Here is a 20,923-nt window from a genome sequence, read left to right on the forward strand (position 1 = left end):
TTAGTCAAAGGCTATAAAACCTTCACTAGACGACCTAACAGCTTCTCCACCGGAGTACTCAAATCTTCCTCCTTCCCCACATCTACCCCAGCCTCCTTTAACATTTTCCTAGCTTCAGGGTATTGCAGTACTAAAGGCGGTTCCAAAAACGTAAAGGGCTCGGCAGGGTACTGCTGACCGACCAGACTGATCTCGTTACTGTATTGGTCGCGAAGTCCCTTAAATATTTTCGTAAACAAATTGCAAATGGTCAACATAACCTCGTGGTAGTGATACTGGAAAGCCATTTCCAGGTCCAAACCAGTGAATTCGGTTAAATAACTGGTGTTAATGGAAATCTCCACTAGAACTAACACTATTGTTTGTCCATTTATTGAAACCACTTTGTTCTACATTTAGTTAACGCTCTAAGACTAAAGACAATTCGCTTAAAGTTCAGTCTGACCGACTTACGTATAAAACAGCGATATGTGAATGCTTACCTGTTTTGAGTCTGGGTTTGTCACCGATCGCCGAGGCGTTCCATTTTAATTTCTCAGTATCGCAATGATTACTGATGCATCCTTGAGGTGTGCTTCTATTTAAGTTCTTTCCATAATCCGGAGCAATTTCCAGCTCATCCCCGGCCGAGCCGTAGCTTCTTAGTGTGTCCAGATTGTTTATCATCAGGGCGGCATTGTTATTGTAAAGACCTGAAAAACAACGTAGATCAGTTTATCGTTCAATGGTGAAAGCAGAATTGCACAACATGACGAATAGACATTGTAATAATTGTGACTTACCGTCATTCTGTGAACTAGGCGTATAACTGACTGGTCTTGCAGCGCAAATCGGTTCTCTGTGGTTAACTTCCAGATTGCTCAACTTGGAAACTCTCTTAAACTCCGACAATTCGTGTGGTCTGTGATTTTGCGTTGAATTCAACACGTTATTGTCCTTAATGTTGCCATTATTGCGGCTTCGCTTTTTCTTTTTGGTTTTCTTTATACAGTAGCATATCCAACAGATCAGCAACGAGAGAAACAGGGCAAATCCTACTAAAGCGGCTACGCAATATATTAACTGTTTCAAAGTGATGTTGGTGAAGAAAGCCGACGAAATTGGTGAATTAAAGATAGAATTGGCGCAGTAAGTTCCCGTCACGTTGGATGGACAAATGCAGTGGAACGAACCGATTTCGTTGATGCAAGTGCCTCCATTTTGACAAGGATTTGACTCGCATTCGTTCAAGTCATATTCACAGAATTCGCCAGCAAATGATCTATAATTTGACAAAATTTCAAACGTGAGAAAACCACGGTGGCAGAGAAACACTTACCTGCACTTGCATAAAGGCCCATCATCACCTTCTTCGCAAACACCTCCATGTTTACAAGGATTGGGAGAACAATACCTTCCATATTCGCATCGCTTTCCACTTAGCCGTAACACGCAATCGCATACGAAGTCTCCAGCTATAGTTGCAGTGCACTTGCCTCCATATAAGCAGGGTGCCGAAGCACAAGGATCGGTATCAAGTTCGCACAATGTCCCAGTAAACCGACTGTGGCATTCGCACTTATACCTGAACAATTAAGATTATAGGTTAAAACTATACTGCGTACCTGGATAGCTGGGATAAACACACTTACCCTGATTTCACTTCCAGGCATGTTCCACCATTTAAACAAGGTTGAGATCCACAAGGACCGGGTGGTTTTAGAACATCATTAGAATCGCAACTAAATTCCACGTTTGCAAATCGCTTCAAAACTACAATGGAGTTTTCTCCGGATTTGTGTAAAGGCACTGAAACCTATTAAACTTTGGTCAAATCGGCATACTTGTCAGAAAAAAAATGACTTTTACCCTGCTTATTCTAACATCATCCATGCAACCAGTGAATCCTTTCTGTACGTCCTCAAAACCTAAAATCGAAGGGTGCTGGTGCACTTCTGCACCTAAATACATTTCGTCACTTTGCAAGTTTAGAATGTCACTGATTCCCGGTGCTGATCCTTGAGCAGTGTAAATACCATCTGAAACGTTTATTAGAATGTCAGCTGAGCACTGCAGTAAAGATAGTAGATGAGTACCAATTGTTATTTTGGCGTTATTGCGATCCCTTTCTAGTTTGACTTCGTGCCAGTGTCCGTCGGCGACGTAGACATCTCCAACTCGGACTATTCCTTCACCACTACCTAGTTCAAAACGGTATTGAACACCGCCGTTTACGATTTCCAAAATGTTGTAGTCCACTTTGCCCGCAGCATACATAATGTTTCCTAGAAAAGAGATTTTATTCAATCCTCATTATTGTATAATTAAATTGGAAGCTGTTATGTTTTTTTAATGATAACAAGATCACCATAAAGCAGCTGTACGTGAGAAGAATATATTTTAAGGATAAAAGGTTTCATTTAGTTTACTAACAGTTTTATTTAAATTTTCTGAATTATGTAGGTAGTAAATTCTAATGAGTGATTTTTTACCTCTTTACTTACTTAATATTATCATACCTAATTTTACTGCTCCAAAAAATTAACGCACCACGTTAAAGATTTGCCGATCTTTGAAAATAATTATTATCTTTATCAGAGATGAAGATAATTCGAAGAATTGCTGGAAAAACATTACGGGACAGGGAAAGAAGCGCGGATATCAGATCATGCCAGATCAAAAATACCAACGACTGGCTGCTAAATAGAAAAATTGAGTGGGATGACCATATCACACGTATCACAGAAGAGCGAATAGTGAAGATTGCCAGAGATGAATTATTTTCGGGGAGACGAAGCATAGGAAGGTCTCGAAAACCTTTTGAGTGACAAACTATCTCCATAAAGCGATGAGTTACGATGAGGAACAGGTATAATGATAATTGGAAGAAAGAAGATTTGTATGTAATTTCAAACTCCTGGAGTGTATCAAGTGTCAATTAGTAATAATGTCTAAGAGCTTATTGTAGCGTAAACATTTCTGAAGATCCTGGTTTTTGCCTCACGTTTGTTCTTCCTTTTTTCTTATTTAACTGAGATATTTGACTTGTTGTTTTAACGTGCTAAATTACTCATAAACAAAAATTTATTATTTTCAATCTTATATAAAGCAGTTATAGTTTGTTTGAAGACAGTCCACTGATTATATTACCATCAAATACTATCAAGTAAGATAAAAATGGTAAAATAAATAAAAAACATTATAAAGTTCCTCTACTGTATAGTTTGGTTGATTATAGTGTCGTTGAAAATTTTGTGGTTGCCTAAACATATTCGTAGAATTGCGAGTCGTCATACTCATCGGAGTTGGATTTGGAAAAGGCTTATTTTGATTAGGGCGAAAAACGTTGGTACCCTGTCTAGGTTTAAAAACTTGCGAATTAGTCGGAAAATGTTGTCTAAGTTTAGAGTAGTCGGGTCTAATTGAAACCGGTTGTGAAGGAAACTGAGGTCCTTGCCTAAAAAAATTATTAGGTGTTTGAGAGTTATATGAATTACTAAAATTTGGCCTGTATTGGGGCATTTGAGGCATAAATTGATTTAGAAATGGTTTAAAATTTTGTGTTGGTGGTTGTTGTCTTACTGCTGATTGTGTAGGAAGTTTATTGGTGTTTTGGAAATAGTGGGTATTATATTTTTCAGTTACGAATTGAAGAGCTTGTGGTAAATCTTTTGGACGCATACAACGTATTGTTGTTCCTAACAAAAATTTGTTATGTTGCCACAGCTTATTTCATAAAACTATTGTGGCACTAAGATGTGCTTCATTCGTTCTCATCAGTTTCTCAATTATATTTGGCCGTCTTGGCGTTAACGTTAGGCAGAGCCAGATTTTAAGTTTCTGGTAAAACAGTACTTACCGTAAATTAATTTTGATGTACTGTATAAAATAAATCAAATTTAGCTGTGTTAGAGTTTATTAATGACAATTTGCCTTGGAATTTCCAATTTTTACAACGGTTAAGTCGGAATTGGAAACTGGTAATATAGTCTGCTCAGCATATTACAATCATGTTCCATGTGTGCTGGCCAAGCCATAATCACAATTATTGGGAGTTTCCATTAAGTAGTTACAATTAACTCAGGCCGAATGAGGATCAAAATGCCAAATTTTAAATTTTTGTCGTATTGTCAAATCTCACTTTAATGCACAAAATTACACGATTTTACTAATACATCTTGTATATGTCTATAATTTACTATTTTTAGGGTTTGAAAGCTAAAGTCGACTGCATCTTTCTAAAAAAAATGTATACAATCGTGCGTTCATTTCTTGGAGCAGCCAATCACGATAAATTTTTAAATATGTTTTTAAAAACAAAGCAATGTCTTTTTTGCTTCCGTATCTCACACTTAATACAAATAAAATATACTCACCAGTAGGTTGTACTGTCCTAACCCTCAGACTTAAACTCAGCTGATCTTCAATTGATTTCTTATTAATGATACGGTACTGGGAGTAGCTTTTTCCGCTGAACGATATGGGATTCCTGGCAATGTAACAGTTCTGATCGTGACATTTGGATATATCCACGTCGCAAGCTGCTCCAGCAAATCCTTCGGGACATTGACAGGAATAACCAGTTTGGGACGCGTCCGGAACGCAGATTTTGAAAATTGGACAGGGATCTCTAGCGCACTCGTTTACTATAGTGTCGCACCTATCCCCTGCGTATCCTGCATCAAAATATAACACGTATAACCTTTCTTAAATACTGGTAATACTCTTACCCTGTTTGCACATACAATCTAGTTTGTGTTTATGTCTGGGAGACACAAAACTAGTTACATCAGTAGATACGGGATCAATTACGGTAGTATCTAACACAAAATTGTCCTGACACACTCCGTAAGTGCAGTATTTATTATTGCACTTAGGTCTTATGATTTCTTCTACCACTAGTTTGGTGCTTTCTTCCAATTCTTCTAGATTGTCGTTCAAAGCTTTCCTTATAGTGTCTGAGGAGTAAAACTCTTCGTCGGGTTTGCGCACTGTAAACAGTACGTCCAAATCTTTCTGGAGGTAACGTTTAGGTCTAGTCAGAGTTTCGTTAACGTAACGCCTAACACGCAACAAATCTTCATCACTGGATGGTTGAACGCTGATTATGATCACATCCTTTAGTTTGCAATTCATGGCGTTCTTAACTGCTTTCACAAAACCTATCAGAAAATGGTGAACGTTTAAAATATTCAGTTGCAGATTAGTGAAAACTTACCTTTTTTGTGACTTAAAATGAAAGATTGGGGGCTGACAGCCCTAAAACGCACTCCTACAGAGTTGTCCAGCATAACGTCAGTTAGAAGTTGTACGTTTATCTTTATTATTGTGTAGGTTGAGAATTTTCCATCGGTTACTGACACATTTAAACGATATTCTCCTATATCTAGGCGAGGCAAGGCAGAAAGTGTTCCGTCGGATCTATTTAACAAATAATGAAATCAGCTAACATTTTTCCTATACCCTCATACACTTACTTGTTAATTTGGAAGAGTTCGTGAGTGGGATAAGCGACTCCAATTGTTGGATGTAAAGAGTAAGTCAAAGTATCGTATTGGTCCTGGTCGTTGGCGTAGACTTTTCCAATAACGCCACCAGGATATTCATCCAAGTAGGAATTGATGTTGATGTCCAAAGGAGTGAATATAGGTGGATACTGAGATTCTTCAATTACTTTAATCAAAACCTGTAAAATTCTTCCTTAAGCGCGGTCAAATAATATGATCAAGCAAGTTACTACCCAAGAATCGGAATACAAGGGTGGACTGCCATTATCAAACACTCTGATTTGCAGCAAGTAATTGTTACGGATTTTGTGGTTAAACTTTGCTGCCGTTCTTAAAACTCCATCTTGGTCTAGACGGAAGTAATTACCCTCATTCCCCAATCGGATGTCGAAAGTGTAAGGACTTGTATTGGGTGGTATGTCGTCGTCAGTGATTTCAAATTGAAGTATCGAATACCCTGTAAAAATTACTGTTATTTGGAGGTTTCAGCACCAGCAGCAACAACTGTTAATTACCTATCGGTTTGTTTTCCTGGATGATTGCAGTGTAATTCGATTGGGAGAAAATCGGAGGATTGTCATTAAAATCAGCAATATCGATTGTAAGTAAGGTTTGTCTTGACAGAACAGGTACACCACTATCTTTAGCCAGAATCTCCAAAGAATAGCTGGAAATTGATTCTCGGTCTAATGGAGCCGCCACTGTGACGTATCCACTAGTTTGCCCAATAGCAAATTGGTTCAAGTTATCTCCACTAATAATTGAATAAGTCACTCGTCCATTTTCGTCACTATCCAAATCTGTAGCGGTAATCTGCAAAAATCATCAATAAAAATCCACTCAAATACTGCTAGGTAAGAATAATTCACCTCAATGACTTTTGCATCTACAGGAGCATTTTCAGAAATTCTAGTACTGTACGAAACTTGAGTAAATACGGGAGCATTATCGTTACAGTCGGTCACCGTAATATTCACTGTGGCCAGATTACTTAACGGAGGTTCACCACCATCTGTAAATTGTTTGTCGTTAATATGTCTCACTTAAACCAAATGAGACCAATTTACCTATAGCTTGTATGGTTAAAAAGTAATCTTTGGCCCTCTCAAAATCGAGCATATCGGCAATCGTTATAAATCCAGTTTTGTTGTTGATGGCAAACTTTTTGTGTTCGTTTCCTCCAATTATTGAGTAGTAAACCTCGGCGTTTGCGCCTATATCTTTGGAAGTTGCTTGAACTCGAACCACTTCCGTACCTGTAAAAAAAGCTTTTAGTCATAAAACTACTGTATACATAAACATTGATGATTAGCTAGAATTATTAGTTATGATTCCACTATTTTAGTGTTTTGTAGCAAACAAATTGAACTTTCAAGTTTTAAATGAATGAATTATAGTTTAAACATTTCAGAGATCACACCCGTAATTAATATTTTTCATAACACCAACCGATATTTTTTGCATAAGTACTTCACTATTGTTTTCCAAACAGGTTGGGAGCCGGAGATAACGTTCAATTAAAATGTTTGCCAAAAACTGATTTAACATAACTTTTAACATAATTTTGACATAACATTCACAGTGTTGTGAAGAAGAAATAAATAATGTTGTTTAGGTCTTTTTTCAGAAATGACTGACATAATATAGGATCATCCCACATAATTTTTTTATTTTATATTTGATTAGGACGCCAAAAAAATATGAAATACGTATTTTATTATTTTTTTAAAATACTAAGTCAAACATAACAAGAATTAAATAAAAAGATTCAAATTTCATAGTCACATTTAAAAAGCCCGCTAGATATGACGTAGACGGTTTTCAACCAATTAGGTGCCAGGAGCCACTTCTATCATCAGCTTTTTCTAGGCGCGCTTTCGTGTTGCCAGTTTGTAAACTTTTACCGATTCAAATTAATCTTGACAAATTAGAAACAATAATACGTGTTTATAGTTTTTAAGTTTCTAACAATATTCACTAGACTAAAGACATTATGTCAAATTGATATCAAATTACTGTTTGTCCAGTGAAATAAAAAAGTTGTCGGGTCGTGCTATAAAATAAAACGTGTTATTTGGCAACATTGCACTCTGCGGACTTCACTCGTGACTTGACTTTGAAGTTATAAATCAGCTGACCGGAAGATGCTGTCAACCAACAGACAGCCATAGCCAATAGAACTGCTGAAAGTCGTCTACATCATATACGCGGCAAAACCGTTGATTTGAATTTATTTACGCATTTTCAAAGTCCTGTAAATTACCACAAAACCTTCTGTTTTGTAAATAAACTACAAATTCCGACATTTCAGACTAAGCTTCCCGATTTATATGCATTGAAACGTAGTTTTACGTTCTGTGGGATGAGCCCATTTTTATAGAGTAAATTTAGTTAGTTCACATATTCTTTTCAAGCAATTTTTGTCTTCATTAGAATAGTTGGTTTCTTAATAATTATAACCTAACCTAACAGTATTCATTTACTGGGTATTCCATGAGAAAACCGTAATATTTTAGGGTTTGATATTGCATCAAAACATAACCCAAGTTTGCTATACATAGGTAATAAACAAAGGTCCCTGAAATATAACATTTATAGTGAAACACCCTATATAAAAACAATGAAGTGCATTAAACTATGGATGGGCTTTTTATATTTCTTATTTCAAATACATTTACTTATATATTTATAGGTTGGCCTATTTGTGCATAATATGGACAAATTTTAGAGGTAATTCCACCTGCTCAACCGTTTTTTAAGTAAATTTTTATCTAACAGATTTTACAAAACACAAACAACGCTAATAATTAACTGTTTTAATTTTAATTTTAACTGTTTAACCAAGAAAATAATAATTATTGGAGCAAAATTGATCTACCTGGAAGATTTGTTTTAAGAGATATTGACATAATATTTTGTTTTTTATTTGCAAAGGATGAAATTTATAGTATTTGGAACCTGGCTTCACTTATTATTCTTTGATTTTATTCAATCATTAACAGGCTCTTATTTTGTTCAGGATGATGTTACGTTTTTCTGTTGACCCCTACGGGCCACCAAACTTCTTTGGTTCCTTCTTCCATTGTTTATAAGTATAACATTATAATAATTATAATAACCAAGTAGTACAAAGATAGAGCAACTTACCTAAACCAGCAACAAGTAAATATATATGCAACCATTTTCCTGATGTTATGTTTGATGATGCCTAATCATTTATGAAGTAAAGTTGTAATTATAGTAAAAAAGCTTAAAAATTACCAGTGAAAACACCTTTGATAGGTATATGATTAGGCAACATAGCTGTTCAAGAAACAAGAATAGCGAGTGAATTTAACGGCATGTATAGCAATTAGGCATGATTTTTAAAAATTGTGCCAAAAACTTTTGTCAGAAACAAACTTGTTAATAAAAAAAAAACAACTTACCGACAGCATCAATTTCAGGTACAGTGGCAAAATAGTATTTATTCTCGAATTCAGGTGGATTATCATTGATGTCTTGCACGTTAACAATCAAGTTAGTAACGCTGGACAGCTGCGGTGTCCCTTGATCCACTGCCTGCACAGTCAAGTTGTACAAAGCCCTAATTTCCCTGTCCAAAGGCTTTGCTAAAGTCACAATGCCGCTGTCATGGGCCATCACGAAATGATCATTGAACGAATCGATAAATGAGTATTTGATTTTCCTGTTTATTCCTATATCGGCATCAAAAGCGTGGATTTTGGTCACTAAAGTGCCAACCTCCACGTCTTCTGGCAAAGCCACGGAGTAGTACGGCAAACTAAATACCTTTAACAGATTCATTTAGTGTTTGTTTGTCAATAATGTAGTGTTAACGTACAGGTGGATTGTCGTTGAGGTCAGAAACGATGAGTTCAATTTGGGAGGAACATTCCCATTCGATGTGTTCCTTATCGTGAACGTGAGCTGTTAGTGAATATTTTGACTGATTTTCACGGTCTAAATGCATCACAGTTTTCAAATCTCCAGTGTCCTTGTCCATTAAGAAACTTTCAGAACCTTCACCTATCGAATTAAAATTAGAATCACCAATTTATAAAATGGGATAAGTTGAAGTGTTTAGTACCCGCTAGAACGTATTTTAACTTAGAATGCTCAGGACCGTCAATATCGTTTGCAAGGACCGTCAAAACAAACGACCCTGGTAAAATTCCTTCAGATAAAACTTGCCTGTAACGATACTTTAGGCAGAATGGAGGGTTATCTACAAAAAAATACAGCGTTAAAAATGTGAAGTAAAAACAAATAAGAACCCACCATTAGCATCTAGGACAGTAATGGAAACTTTGGTGGTATGAGTGAAAAGACCATCAGTCACTAGAATTTCCAAATTGTAATGATCCACTTTCTCCCTATCTAGATTTTTAGCCACGTAAAGCTCGCCAGTTTGTCTGACTTGGAATTGCAAACTGGGGTCTCCTGTTATGAAAAATACTATTTATCTATTTCAGTCCAACATGATGTTCATTTACCTTTGATAATATAAAAATCAACTGGGGTTGTAAGATTTTTGTCCAGATCGATGGTGGTTAAAGTCAATAAAACGGTTCCAGGTAAAGCATCTTCGTTAACTTCAGCTTCGTAGGTGGTTTCTTTGAATAGAGTCGGGCTGTCGTTGTAGTCTTTCAACTTGATGATTACCTAAAAATGGTTTAAAACATTTTTAAAACCGTACACTGGTTAAATAAACATTTTTTTCTAATTTTGGCATATAAAGTGACACTTTTCAAAACTGATTAGAGTGACAAAACGTTTTACTTTATGTAACTAGTTATGAAAAGTTCATTTCATCACTCCCTGTTTTTATGCATTTCCGTAGAAACATATGGGCGACATCCATCATAACATGTCGTTGTCATTGTTTATACAAGGTGTTATGAAAGTGAATATTTGTGTTAAATCACTTTAAAAGGTGGTTTTTACAGCTTTTTGGTCAAAATTAGAAAAAATTATGTATGCAACACGTTTCGAAAATGTCTTATTGTGTAACTCATTCAAATTGTAGGACTTCGCTGCGCTCGCCCTACAAACATTCATTCGTTACACAAAATCGATCTTTTCGTAACTGGTTACATAAATAGCTATTTATTACCGTAGTTCTGGTGGAATGTTTCGGAGTACCATTGTCGGTGGCAGTCACGTAGAATTTGTACTCTGCCTTATCCTCTCTGTTCAATTTGACTAAATTTGTAATCCATCCAGTGTGTGCATCGATACCAAAATAATTGACTATATCCGTGTTATCTGGAGTAAAGTTATAACGGACTTCACCGTTACCGCCCTGGTCCTTGTCGTGGGCAATCACTAAATACACACGAACATTACTTCATTTCCTTACCACTGATTTTATAACCTACCTCTCATGATGGAGGACCCTTCTGGAACGTTTTCAGCCAAGTTCAGGACGTAAGTGTTGCTTTCGAATTGAGGGTCGTGGTCGTTTTCATCCTGAACCTGAAGGATTATTTCGGCCAAAGCTGTGAGTGGTGGACTACTGTCGGTTAGGGCGAGAACGCCAATCACGTGGCTCGGTTGATTTTCAAAATTTAATGGGCGCGCTAAGGTCAGTTGACCTTGGGAGTCGATGGCAAATTGGGGATTATCCGATGAATCCGACACTGCAATTGAATTGTTGTTTAGTGCTGTAGTAATCCCTGGCAGATGGGCAGCGTAAAAAAAGAAAAACGAGCAAAATCCAGTAGCATGTATGTATGTATAATGTGGAGAGTTTGTACTAAATTTTGTCTTTTTTAACTATTTTTCCAGCATCACCCTTTAACCTGCACTTTTTGTAGCACTGCTTTATTTTTACCCAAGAGGAACTACACAAACGTTACTGAATAAGCTGTGATAGAAAAGTCTAATATCCTCATGATGGATAGACTTACCAATTTCAAAATTGACTGATAGATTTGATACCATTTTCAACTTGGCTATCAGAGTTCCAGTGGCTGAATTTTCTGGAAGGAAGAATTTCCCTTCGCTTTTTTCGAAACTTGGCGGAATGTCATTTGGTCCAATTATCAGAATGTTGACTGGGACGTCGCTGTGTTTCTCCGGTCTTCCTTTGTCTGTAGCTCGTACAAAAAATTGAAACACTTCACCAACTGAAAAGCAGTTATTAGAGTACCAGTTCATAGAACAGGAAACTTTTTTCCTTACTGTAACTGTACACATTAGAAATGAGGAAGAATTCTCCTGTCGAAGGGTTAATCCCAAATAACTTTGTCACATCTGATGATTTCTTCTCGTATATGGAGTATTCTAGCTGTGCAGCAGAGCCTTCGTCAGCATCTGTGGCTTTTATCTGTAAACACTTCTGTCAGACTAAAAGCAACGAATATGTTAAACCAAAATCAAACCTTTGCAAAGGTTATTCCAGTGGTTAAGTTAGATGGAACGGTGATCTTGTATTCTTTCAGTAAAAATCGTGGGGCATTATCATTTTCATCGGTCACGTGCACTCTAACAGTCATAAAGTCACTAAGTCCTCCACCGTCAGTAGCCATAATTGGTATTTCATACAACTTTTGCTTCTCTCGATCCAGACTGAAAGTTTACGAGGAGTGTAATTACGGAAAACTTACATCTTTCTAATAGCTACCTAATTTTAGTTACAATTTTTCCGTTGTTTTTATCAATACTGAAAGCTTCGTTCAATAAATCCGAAGGTATGCTGTATGATACGGAACCAAATTCACCGAAATCTAGGTCGGTGGCATTTACTACTGTAACTAACAGTCCAGCCATTCTGTTTTCCGGTACGGCCACATCTATAAAGAATTACCTTATTTGATTCTGTCAAATCAGGACAAATTAATGGTTTACCTTTAACAACGTCTTGATTGAATTTTGGGGTATGCAAATTAGCCGGGATAAGCTCCACTTTGAGCCGGGCAAAATTAGTGTAAACTCCGTCACTAACTGAGACGTTTAGTATCATCATTTCGTTGTTTCCAAAGTTAGCCAAGTTTACTAAAAAATTAATTATTGATGAAGTAAAGTAATCCTTCTAATTCAGGTTTAACTTGGACAGACTACTATAAGACAAAAGGTTTCAGAATTCCAGGAAGAAAATCTGGTCAAAAATTAAGAAAACAGGAAATTTTGAGAAGCGTACAAAAATGTTAGCACTTTTCATTTTCTAAGACGAAGTTAATCTTACTTTTTAAACCATATGTTAACTAGTTAATTGCTCTACTGGAGCCTGTAAAATTGTCAGATCGTTAAACACCAAAAAGATGTTATTGCCCAAAAAGAGAATGAAATGACAATCACACATGGACGATTCTATCATTTACTTACCAAGAGAAATGATTCCAGTGGCAGAATCCATGGAAAACGTTTGTTGTTCATTGCCTTCCACTATGGTGTACTTCAAGTTATTTTTATCAACATCATCCAGATCGCTCGCTTTCATAATTGTTACAAACTGATCCCTTTTGGCAGATACCGACACTCCACAAGAATAAGAAGACAGCTCAAATTTAGGGGCGTTATCATTCATATCCAGAACTGCATTACACAACAAAAGGCAATGTTATTCAGGTTATAAGGGCCTCAAAAACTCATTACCTTTAACCCAAACATGTGCAGTGCTACTTAAACTCGGCACTCCTTTATCAGTGGCCACAACAACAAAATGATGTTCGCTGGTCATTTCGTGGTCTAAACTTTGCTTCAAGAAAATCTTTCCCTCCTTATCGTCAATGTAAAAGTAATCAGTGGCGTTGTTGTTTTTGCTTTTTTGAATAGAGTAGACGATTTCCTGGTTGTTTTTCGTGTCGTTGTCGTGAGCCAAAACGGTTAAAATCTGGGTACCAAACTGGGCAGCCTCCGACACTGAGATGTTGTACGATTCCTCTGTAAATTCTGGAGGACAGTCGTTGACGTCCGACAATACAATAGAAACCTAAACAAATTGCAATGTAATAATGATGGATAGACAAATTCAGTCAAATAGTTTACCGGCACTTCGGCATATGCTCCAGAAACGGAGTCTGTAGCTCTGATAAGAAGCTCGTATTGAGGCGTTTGCTCGTAATCCAACTCATCCACAACCGATATAACACCTACGAAAAGATTGCTGTAGAAATATGGTAAAAGTCAATATTAAACACACAGAAGCAAAATAGAGCCAAGTTTTTCACACAACTAAACAAAAAAATATGAATTTCTACTAAAAAACCGAAATAAGGATAATACATGTAGTAGACAGCAGTAAACGCAAGTAAACTTTATTGAAACTCAAACTGAAAAAAAAATTTAAATTTTCTTGTTAATAAAAGTAATGAACTATTTTTCATCCTGCAAAAGTAAATTTTGACGTGGAATACGAAACACACAAAATATGGGAATAGTACATACAAAATTTTCCATTTAAAATAAGCCAAATTTAATTTCTTTAAGCTAAAGTATTAAGGATCTCAAACTTTCAGAACTGTATGTACAAAAACTTTTAATAAAAGAGGTGTATATGAACAACCCTGTATAGTCTATCAAAGTTTGTATGATTGATTGCCACTACTTTTTAACTAATTAAAGCATTGGTGAAAACCACAAAACTATAAAGTTATTAGCAAAGTTTTAGGTATAGCTATCATGCTGTTACATTATAGAGTAAAAGAAAACATGCATTTTCCATACACAAATATTAGAATTACATGCAAAATATTTTAGGTGCAAACTGCGTGTGGTGGATACGCCCATGTGAAGAATACAAAGAGCAAACAAAAAAATAGGAGAATTCCGGACGAAAAGTAGCAAAAAGCGTAGCTCAAATAAATTTAAGTCTAATACTCACAAGGCCCATTGTTACTGTCCGGAGCTGCGAAAAACACAAGGGATTTATTAATTATTCAGCATCTCGAATGGGTTTCCGTAGTATTTATATTCCAGTTAATAAAGTTTTTGTCGACAGTGTTCGAAACTAAAGCTTTGTTCGAAAGTTTGTAATTAACTGCAGAAGCTGCTAAAAAAGGCAGCTTTTTCTTGTTGGGACAGAAAGGTTTTTGCGTCACTCGAATAAATTGGTTAAGACAGATGATTTAGATTTTTCACATACATTACAAATTCCAATCAGATTTTTTTTTTTTATTATCTAACAAGTGAAAATGTATCCATTGGTAGTAAAAAGGGTAACCATTGGAGTTGGGGAATAGTACATGTAATTAGAAACTTGACGGAGTTGAATAATAATGCTTATGATGGACATGACCAAAAAGGTACTGTGGCATAGACCGAAAAATGACGAAAGTTATTTAAAAAAAACCTGTTTTTTGTCATATCTGGAGAACGTTTTGACGGATTTTGATGATGTCCACCCGATTTATGACAAGTGGTAACTTGTTCTTTAGGTAATTTGAATAAAAACAAGCATTTTGTTTTAATTGCAAAATTTTGGTAAATGCTTCAAATTAACTCTACGAGCACCTATTATAACCCTTGAAGCATTTACTTGAACGGCAAATATAAGCAAATGCTTATATGCTATACTTACCAGGTCGCTTAATCCACTCACTTAACATAACATAACCCTTTTCATCATCATACTGGGTGTTATCTATTACAATTTATTATGTATAACTATGTGTCATGCCCCTGCCAGACCAACTTGGAAATATTAAGAATTTAAGGGAAAAAAAAAGCTTTGCTTTTGAGCAGGCAGTAAGCATAATGCCGAAATAAATCAACAGGTAATCAGATAGTTGTCAAAAATCTTTGTCGCAACCAACACAACTTTGGATGCAAACAATTCTGATATCATTATCACATCCACAGTATCAATTCAATGCCAGGCTTAGCAGCTTCTGAGTTAGTATAGTGCGTAAAGTACAATCGCATTGTTAATTTGTTATAGTGAAATAAACCAACACCACTCTGAACTAATTTTTAAATCATTAGGGCACACTGATACCTTTCTGAGTTCTATTCGAAGTGTTTAGATACTCAAGAAATTCCTTTACGGTTCTATGTTCTAGTTCAGTTTTGAAGGACCGTGCCTCGGAAACTAATCGAGAATTTTTTTTCAATATAAACAAAAGTAACACTATCTAACAAAAGAAAATCACAGGACTTACCGGTGTTAAAGTCCAGAGCGAATTCTTCTAGTTCGTTGCCTCGCACAATGCTGTAGATTAATTTCCTGTTTAAAGGCGATTCGGCTTCGATTGAGACGGATAATGGAGAATGTAGCTCGACGTTTTCTGGAACCGTTTCCGAGTAGAACTGTTTTTTAAACACGGGCATGGAACGATCTATGACCTTTATGTGGACTGTAACGTCCGTCCTGCACGGGGTTATTCCTGTAAAAAGTTCACCAATTATATATAATTTTATTACTTTAGTAAGTAAATAATTGATTGCTTGATTGACGGGACAAATTCTCATTTTAAAATTCAAATATTAGCAGCAAATTGAATAGGATGCAGTAAAACTATTCTATCGCCAGCTAGACTGCTCGATATACACTGCGTGACAGTTTTTTTGTGTTAACAACTTAATTTACAAAGATAAACCACAAAATATAAAATACCCTTTATGTGATAGTCCAGGATCGATTAAATTCAGTTACGTCCCATTACGCTTTCTAGAAATTTGATAAATTATGTAATATACAGAGAGTTCAGGATCAAAAATTGTCAATGCCAGGCCTTTATGACCAACTCTGCACATACAACTAATATTATATTATATTGCTTCCTAGACATTAATAAAACCATAAAATTGTGATAACTTTTTTGAGTTTTTTAGTTTTTATTAACTTTCGAATGACTGGATTTTCAAAAATCTAGTCTTGATTTGATGTCGAAAAACAGTATGCAGAGAACCAAACAAAAATATGGGACGACTCATAAGTAATGTTTACAAGTCTATTGCATTGTTACTTCATTCTATATTTGTTTTGTTTTCCTAATAGTTAAATGAAGAATCAATCTAAAAAAATTTTTATTAAGAGGTTCGGTAAAGACTTTATACGATTTTCGATTGCGATGGCTGGCGTATAGAAAAATATATAAAAAGCAGATGTTCGTTCTTTGTTTCTGTCGACACAACTACGGCAGTGTTAACGCAGACATTGTCATCGCCCTTCAACTATTTGAAATACAGGGAATTTTCCTAGTGTGATGTGGAATAAAAATGCAAGATTATCTTTTAACCCAAATTACAACTTTTTTAACTCATTTGCGTGAATTTTTTGTCATTAAACAGCTGAAGGTTTAGAAAATTGTGCAAAAGTTATTTTTGTCTTCAAAAAAGGTAGGAAAAAAAGTGACTGGTAAATTTTGGTAATTTTAGCATTTCATTAAGATGCTTCTAAAATTTATAATTGACGTACTATTCAAATTATTTTGACTTTCGCACACTCTAGCAAGTGTCTTCTTTTATTTGCTGTTTAAAAAATGGCGATATCTAGCCTAGTTTTTCTTTAATTTGGGCTAAAAGATTGTCAAAAGATCTTACGCAGAATATATGGACCGGTCCAAGAAAACGAACAGTGGAGAATAAGATGAAAGTTGGTGAGGAGAATAAGTGAAGACAACCACGAGATCTACCAGCTCTTTGCAGAAGCAGACCTGGCAACAACAATAAGATTACAAAGACTTAAATGGGCCGGGCACTTGCAGAGGATGGAAGAGTCAAGAGGATTTGAACCAAAAACTGGAAAGTAAAAGACCGGTTGGAAGACCAGGGGCGAGATGGGCAGACAAAATCCAGGGAGACGCTCGATCCATGCTCGGAACTCCAAACTGGAGAAAGGCGGCGGAGGACAGGGATGGCTGGAGGAAGAAAATAGAGGAGGCCAAAGCCCGAATTGGACTGTAGCGCCATTGGATGGATGAATTGTCATAAAATGCATTGAATCTCTCATAAAACGTTTGCTTTACTGATGTCCTTAAAGTTTATAGCAGGGTTTTTTAATTTTACTGTTCATACATAATGAATCTAGGCAGATTTTACTTTTAATTAGCATAAATAGGGTGTTTCAAATTCGAATAAAAGCATGCAGATCTCGAATTTTACAAGATATAGCGCCTGTTCAGTGTGGTAAAGTCGTGTAATTTGTGAACTATTGTATGTATGTGGTTTTAAAAAGTCATAAATCCGAATAATTGCGGAGATATACAGAAAAAAAACAATTAAAACTATAAAAACTCGCTAACCACCCAAATTGCTCATTAAAAGTTTATTAGGATCAGATCTTTATAGAAATTCGAAATTAAGATAAATTCCATTTCTGCTGGAAGTTTAAAGTGGTGTATTGCCATAGTTATAAAAGATATAAATCTCATATTTCTGCTCCGTTTTTAGTCCTTATTTCTGAGCGTGTTTAAGCATTTTAAGATAAAATAATAATTTATCTATATTTCTGAGAGAATTCTCCTATAACTTATTTTAAGAATTTATTTAAAAACATATTCATTTTTGTCATTTTATGCGTATTTGGGATATAAAATGATTTGAATCTTAATTGTTTCAGAAAGTAATAATTTTTCAAATAAGTACAAACACCCTAATTGTCAACAGGGAATAAAATAAAATTTAAAAAATTGGGGGTATTTTATTTGAAGAACTTGACTTTCTGTTCTTTTTTGAACTGACTTTTTTGACTACCCCCTATCATTATTTTCAACGTTTCTCTACACCCACTCTTAGAACCAACTTTATTCTCATCTCATTTAAAATAAGCAAGTTGACATCTACTTTTCTCATTTCAAAATTTTACATTTCTAGAAATATTTGATCCTAATAAACTTATAATAAACGGCGGTTTGGGTGGATAACCTTGTATCTGAGTTTATTATTTAAAGATTTGTTAAAGGTATAATTGAAAACAATAAACGAAAATTTTCATTGGTATCTTTTATGGGAAACATTTTTTTTTTCGCTTCTACATGCTCTATTAGTTTGTTGTAGGTTAAGTAAGTTAAAATAAGTGCTAAATTTGTTAACTTCATTTGGTACGGCTCTGAATTTTATTTATGTGCGTTTACTTATTCTATTTTCTAATAAAGCGTACACGTTTCTTCAGTTTTTAATTATACGCCATTTTGAAGATTAAAAATTCTGTTTTTGAGAAATCTCGAACAATATTATTGCTGATTGTTTGCTTGATGCGAACAAACACCAAATATACTGACTTTATAACTAACTGAAATCTTGTTAATCTTAAGATCTTACTTTCAAAAATTAATCTTTTCTTCAAACTTATCATTGTCAAACCTGTTATTAATATCAAAATTAGGAAAAATCACTAATTTTGACAGCTAAATCTCACAGAATCATTACATGGCTATCGCTGATACCTTACCTTTGTCATATGCCGCTATAAGTAGCTCATACTCTTTGTTGTGACTTTCTAGTTTCTGTTTAATTTCAATATCCCCAGTTTCCCTCTGCACTTTAAACAATTCCCCGTGTCCTCGAATCAGCTCGTATCGAACTTCACCGTTGTCCAAGCTATCGCGATCGATGGCAAGAACTTTGGTGATTACCTGCACGACAACACACATTAATGTTACGTACAATGATAAAACAAACATACATACAGATCCTTTATCATCGTCCACCGAAACTACAGCGTAATAAGGCAAATTGACAAACATTGGACAATTATCGTTGATATCCAATATGGTTACGTTAACAACCACATGTGCCACCCTCGGCCGTTCTCTGTAAGGTTCGTTACTACGAGCTTCCACTATAAGATGATAACTATCCTGTTCCTCTCGGTCGAACCGGATCCCAGTAGTGCGAATTACGCCTTAAAAATTTAATGCATTAAAGTGATTGTTTACCACATTACAGTCTGAAAACCTACCGGAAGTAATCCCAATAGTAAACATATCGGTCGGATTTAGTATCCTAAATTCAATATTTTCATTTAAGACACTTCCTAGAACGTTAACAACACAAACGGGAGTAATTTTAGTGGAGTTCTCTACAATGCTTCCTTCGTAAAATGGTTTCTGGAATACTAAACCGCTATTATCGGATTCGTCTACTCGAATGTAAACTTTAGCGACACTAGAGAATTTCCCATCTGAGACTCGCACGTGTAGCTTGTAAGACGCTGATGGTTTTAAATGCTCCGGATCAACTAGTGTAATAACGCCGGAGTAGGAGTTAATTTTGAATATTCCTAAAAAAACATGCATTACTTGTAAAGCAGATATAATAGTGGGTGTCACCAGGTTAGAATACTGGCGCAGTCGGTTGGATGTTAATGAGTTGTCAAAACCCTTACCTAATTTGTTTCCCTCAATAATATCATATTTCAATGCATCGCCTTCAGTTGAATCAGGATCTGTGGCGTTAACCTGTATCACAGCGATATCTTTATAAGAAGGAAGTAAAAGGGTCACATTATAAATAGGACTGGTGAAAATAGGTGGACAGTCGTTGATGTCGGTCACTTGGATTACAACTTTAGCAGTTGAATCGGAAAATAGTTTGGGTTTTCCTAAATCAGACACCTGAAAATAACAAAAAGATCATTAATAGTCATTAATCAGTCGATGTAGACTTAAAAAATGTAGACAAAGTAAGTATTAAAACGGTAATTGTTCAAGTACAGCGTTACCACCTAAATACGGCCCTGTCAGTATTTTTTTGAAATTTCCGAGCAATTATCTACCTCAATCACAACAATACAGTCTTTTTTGAAATTTCTGGATCATTAGCAAGCTCAGTCATTCAGAACATTTGAAGAGAGAGAGAGAGAATTTATTGAAGAATTCTCTGAGCGCTTAGCTAGCTCAATCATTCTAATCTATATTTCTGCTCTTCTTTTATCAATTAGTCTTTTCTTGAAGTTTCTAGGTCTATTAGTCAGCTCAATCATTATAACACGTTCTTCTGCTCTTCTTTTGAAAATTAGCCAGCACAATCTTTTCTAACACATTCTGCCGCTCTTTTTTTTAAATTTTAGGCAACTAGCAAGCATATTCATTTTATCACATTCTTCTACTATTCTTTTGAAATTATTACGCAATTATCCAACACATTATTTTAGCTACAACTTATTACCTTTTCCCAACACATCCTTCTCTCGAAAATTTTAGGCACTTAGCCAACTCAATCAATTATTTAACACATCCTCTGACACTTTTCTGGAAAATTTTAGGCACTTACTTAGCTCAATCATTTTAACACATTTTTCTAATCTTTTCTTGACAATTTTAGGCACTTAACCAGCAGAATTATTTCAACCCAATTTTCTCCTCTTCATTAGAAAATTTTTGACAACCAACCAGCTCAATGATTTCGACATATTCTTCTGCTATCTTTTTGAAAATTCTAGGCAATTAGCCAGCACAATCACATTCATCTACGATTCCTTTGAAATTATTGGGCAATTAGCCCGCACAATCATTTTAACACATTCTTGTAATCTTCTTTTAAAAATCTTA

General features: G+C 35.4%; 1 protein-coding gene across 7 annotated transcripts in view; it reads right to left on the minus strand.

The window, feature by feature from the left end:
* Positions 1-20,923, minus strand: part of kug (FAT atypical cadherin kugelei) — a 349,347-nt gene that overhangs the window by 7,196 nt on the left and 321,228 nt on the right. For 4 of the 7 annotated variants that reach the window (XM_081973260.1, XM_081973255.1, XM_081973256.1 and 1 more), the window contains 35 exons: positions 19,759-19,987; positions 19,333-19,653; positions 19,061-19,275; positions 18,823-19,006; positions 15,590-15,814; positions 15,427-15,519; positions 13,479-13,582; positions 13,086-13,422; positions 12,816-13,025; positions 12,339-12,485; positions 12,115-12,283; positions 11,873-12,059; positions 11,673-11,817; positions 11,399-11,617; positions 10,868-11,128; positions 10,603-10,814; positions 9,983-10,151; positions 9,768-9,929; positions 9,577-9,714; positions 9,331-9,515; positions 8,915-9,278; positions 6,554-6,742; positions 6,356-6,498; positions 6,002-6,299; positions 5,720-5,943; positions 5,457-5,665; positions 5,198-5,400; positions 4,710-5,141; positions 4,356-4,655; positions 2,076-2,264; positions 1,849-2,018; positions 1,632-1,795; positions 1,319-1,564; positions 783-1,261; positions 483-692 (listed from right to left, as the gene is read on the minus strand). In XM_081973260.1, the coding sequence (XP_081829386.1) occupies positions 483-692; positions 783-1,261; positions 1,319-1,564; positions 1,632-1,795; positions 1,849-2,018; positions 2,076-2,264; positions 4,356-4,655; positions 4,710-5,141; positions 5,198-5,400; positions 5,457-5,665; positions 5,720-5,943; positions 6,002-6,299; positions 6,356-6,498; positions 6,554-6,742; positions 8,915-9,278; positions 9,331-9,515; positions 9,577-9,714; positions 9,768-9,929; positions 9,983-10,151; positions 10,603-10,814; positions 10,868-11,128; positions 11,399-11,617; positions 11,673-11,817; positions 11,873-12,059; positions 12,115-12,283; positions 12,339-12,485; positions 12,816-13,025; positions 13,086-13,422; positions 13,479-13,582; positions 15,427-15,519; positions 15,590-15,814; positions 18,823-19,006; positions 19,061-19,275; positions 19,333-19,653; positions 19,759-19,987 (7,732 nt within the window). Of the gene's footprint in view, positions 1-482; positions 693-782; positions 1,262-1,318; positions 1,565-1,631; positions 1,796-1,848; positions 2,019-2,075; positions 2,265-4,355; positions 4,656-4,709; positions 5,142-5,197; positions 5,401-5,456; positions 5,666-5,719; positions 5,944-6,001; positions 6,300-6,355; positions 6,499-6,553; positions 6,743-8,914; positions 9,279-9,330; positions 9,516-9,576; positions 9,715-9,767; positions 9,930-9,982; positions 10,152-10,602; positions 10,815-10,867; positions 11,129-11,398; positions 11,618-11,672; positions 11,818-11,872; positions 12,060-12,114; positions 12,284-12,338; positions 12,486-12,815; positions 13,026-13,085; positions 13,423-13,478; positions 13,583-14,313; positions 14,338-15,426; positions 15,520-15,589; positions 15,815-18,822; positions 19,007-19,060; positions 19,276-19,332; positions 19,654-19,758; positions 19,988-20,923 lie in introns of all 7 variants that reach the window. The other 3 variants (XM_081973257.1, XM_081973259.1, XM_081973258.1) reach the window with 2 other exon arrangements.

This window comes from Ips typographus, linkage group LG2, assembly GCF_016097725.1.
Source record: "Ips typographus isolate SLU linkage group LG2, UJ_Ityp_2.0, whole genome shotgun sequence".
Lineage (NCBI taxonomy): Eukaryota > Metazoa > Arthropoda > Insecta > Coleoptera > Curculionidae > Ips > Ips typographus.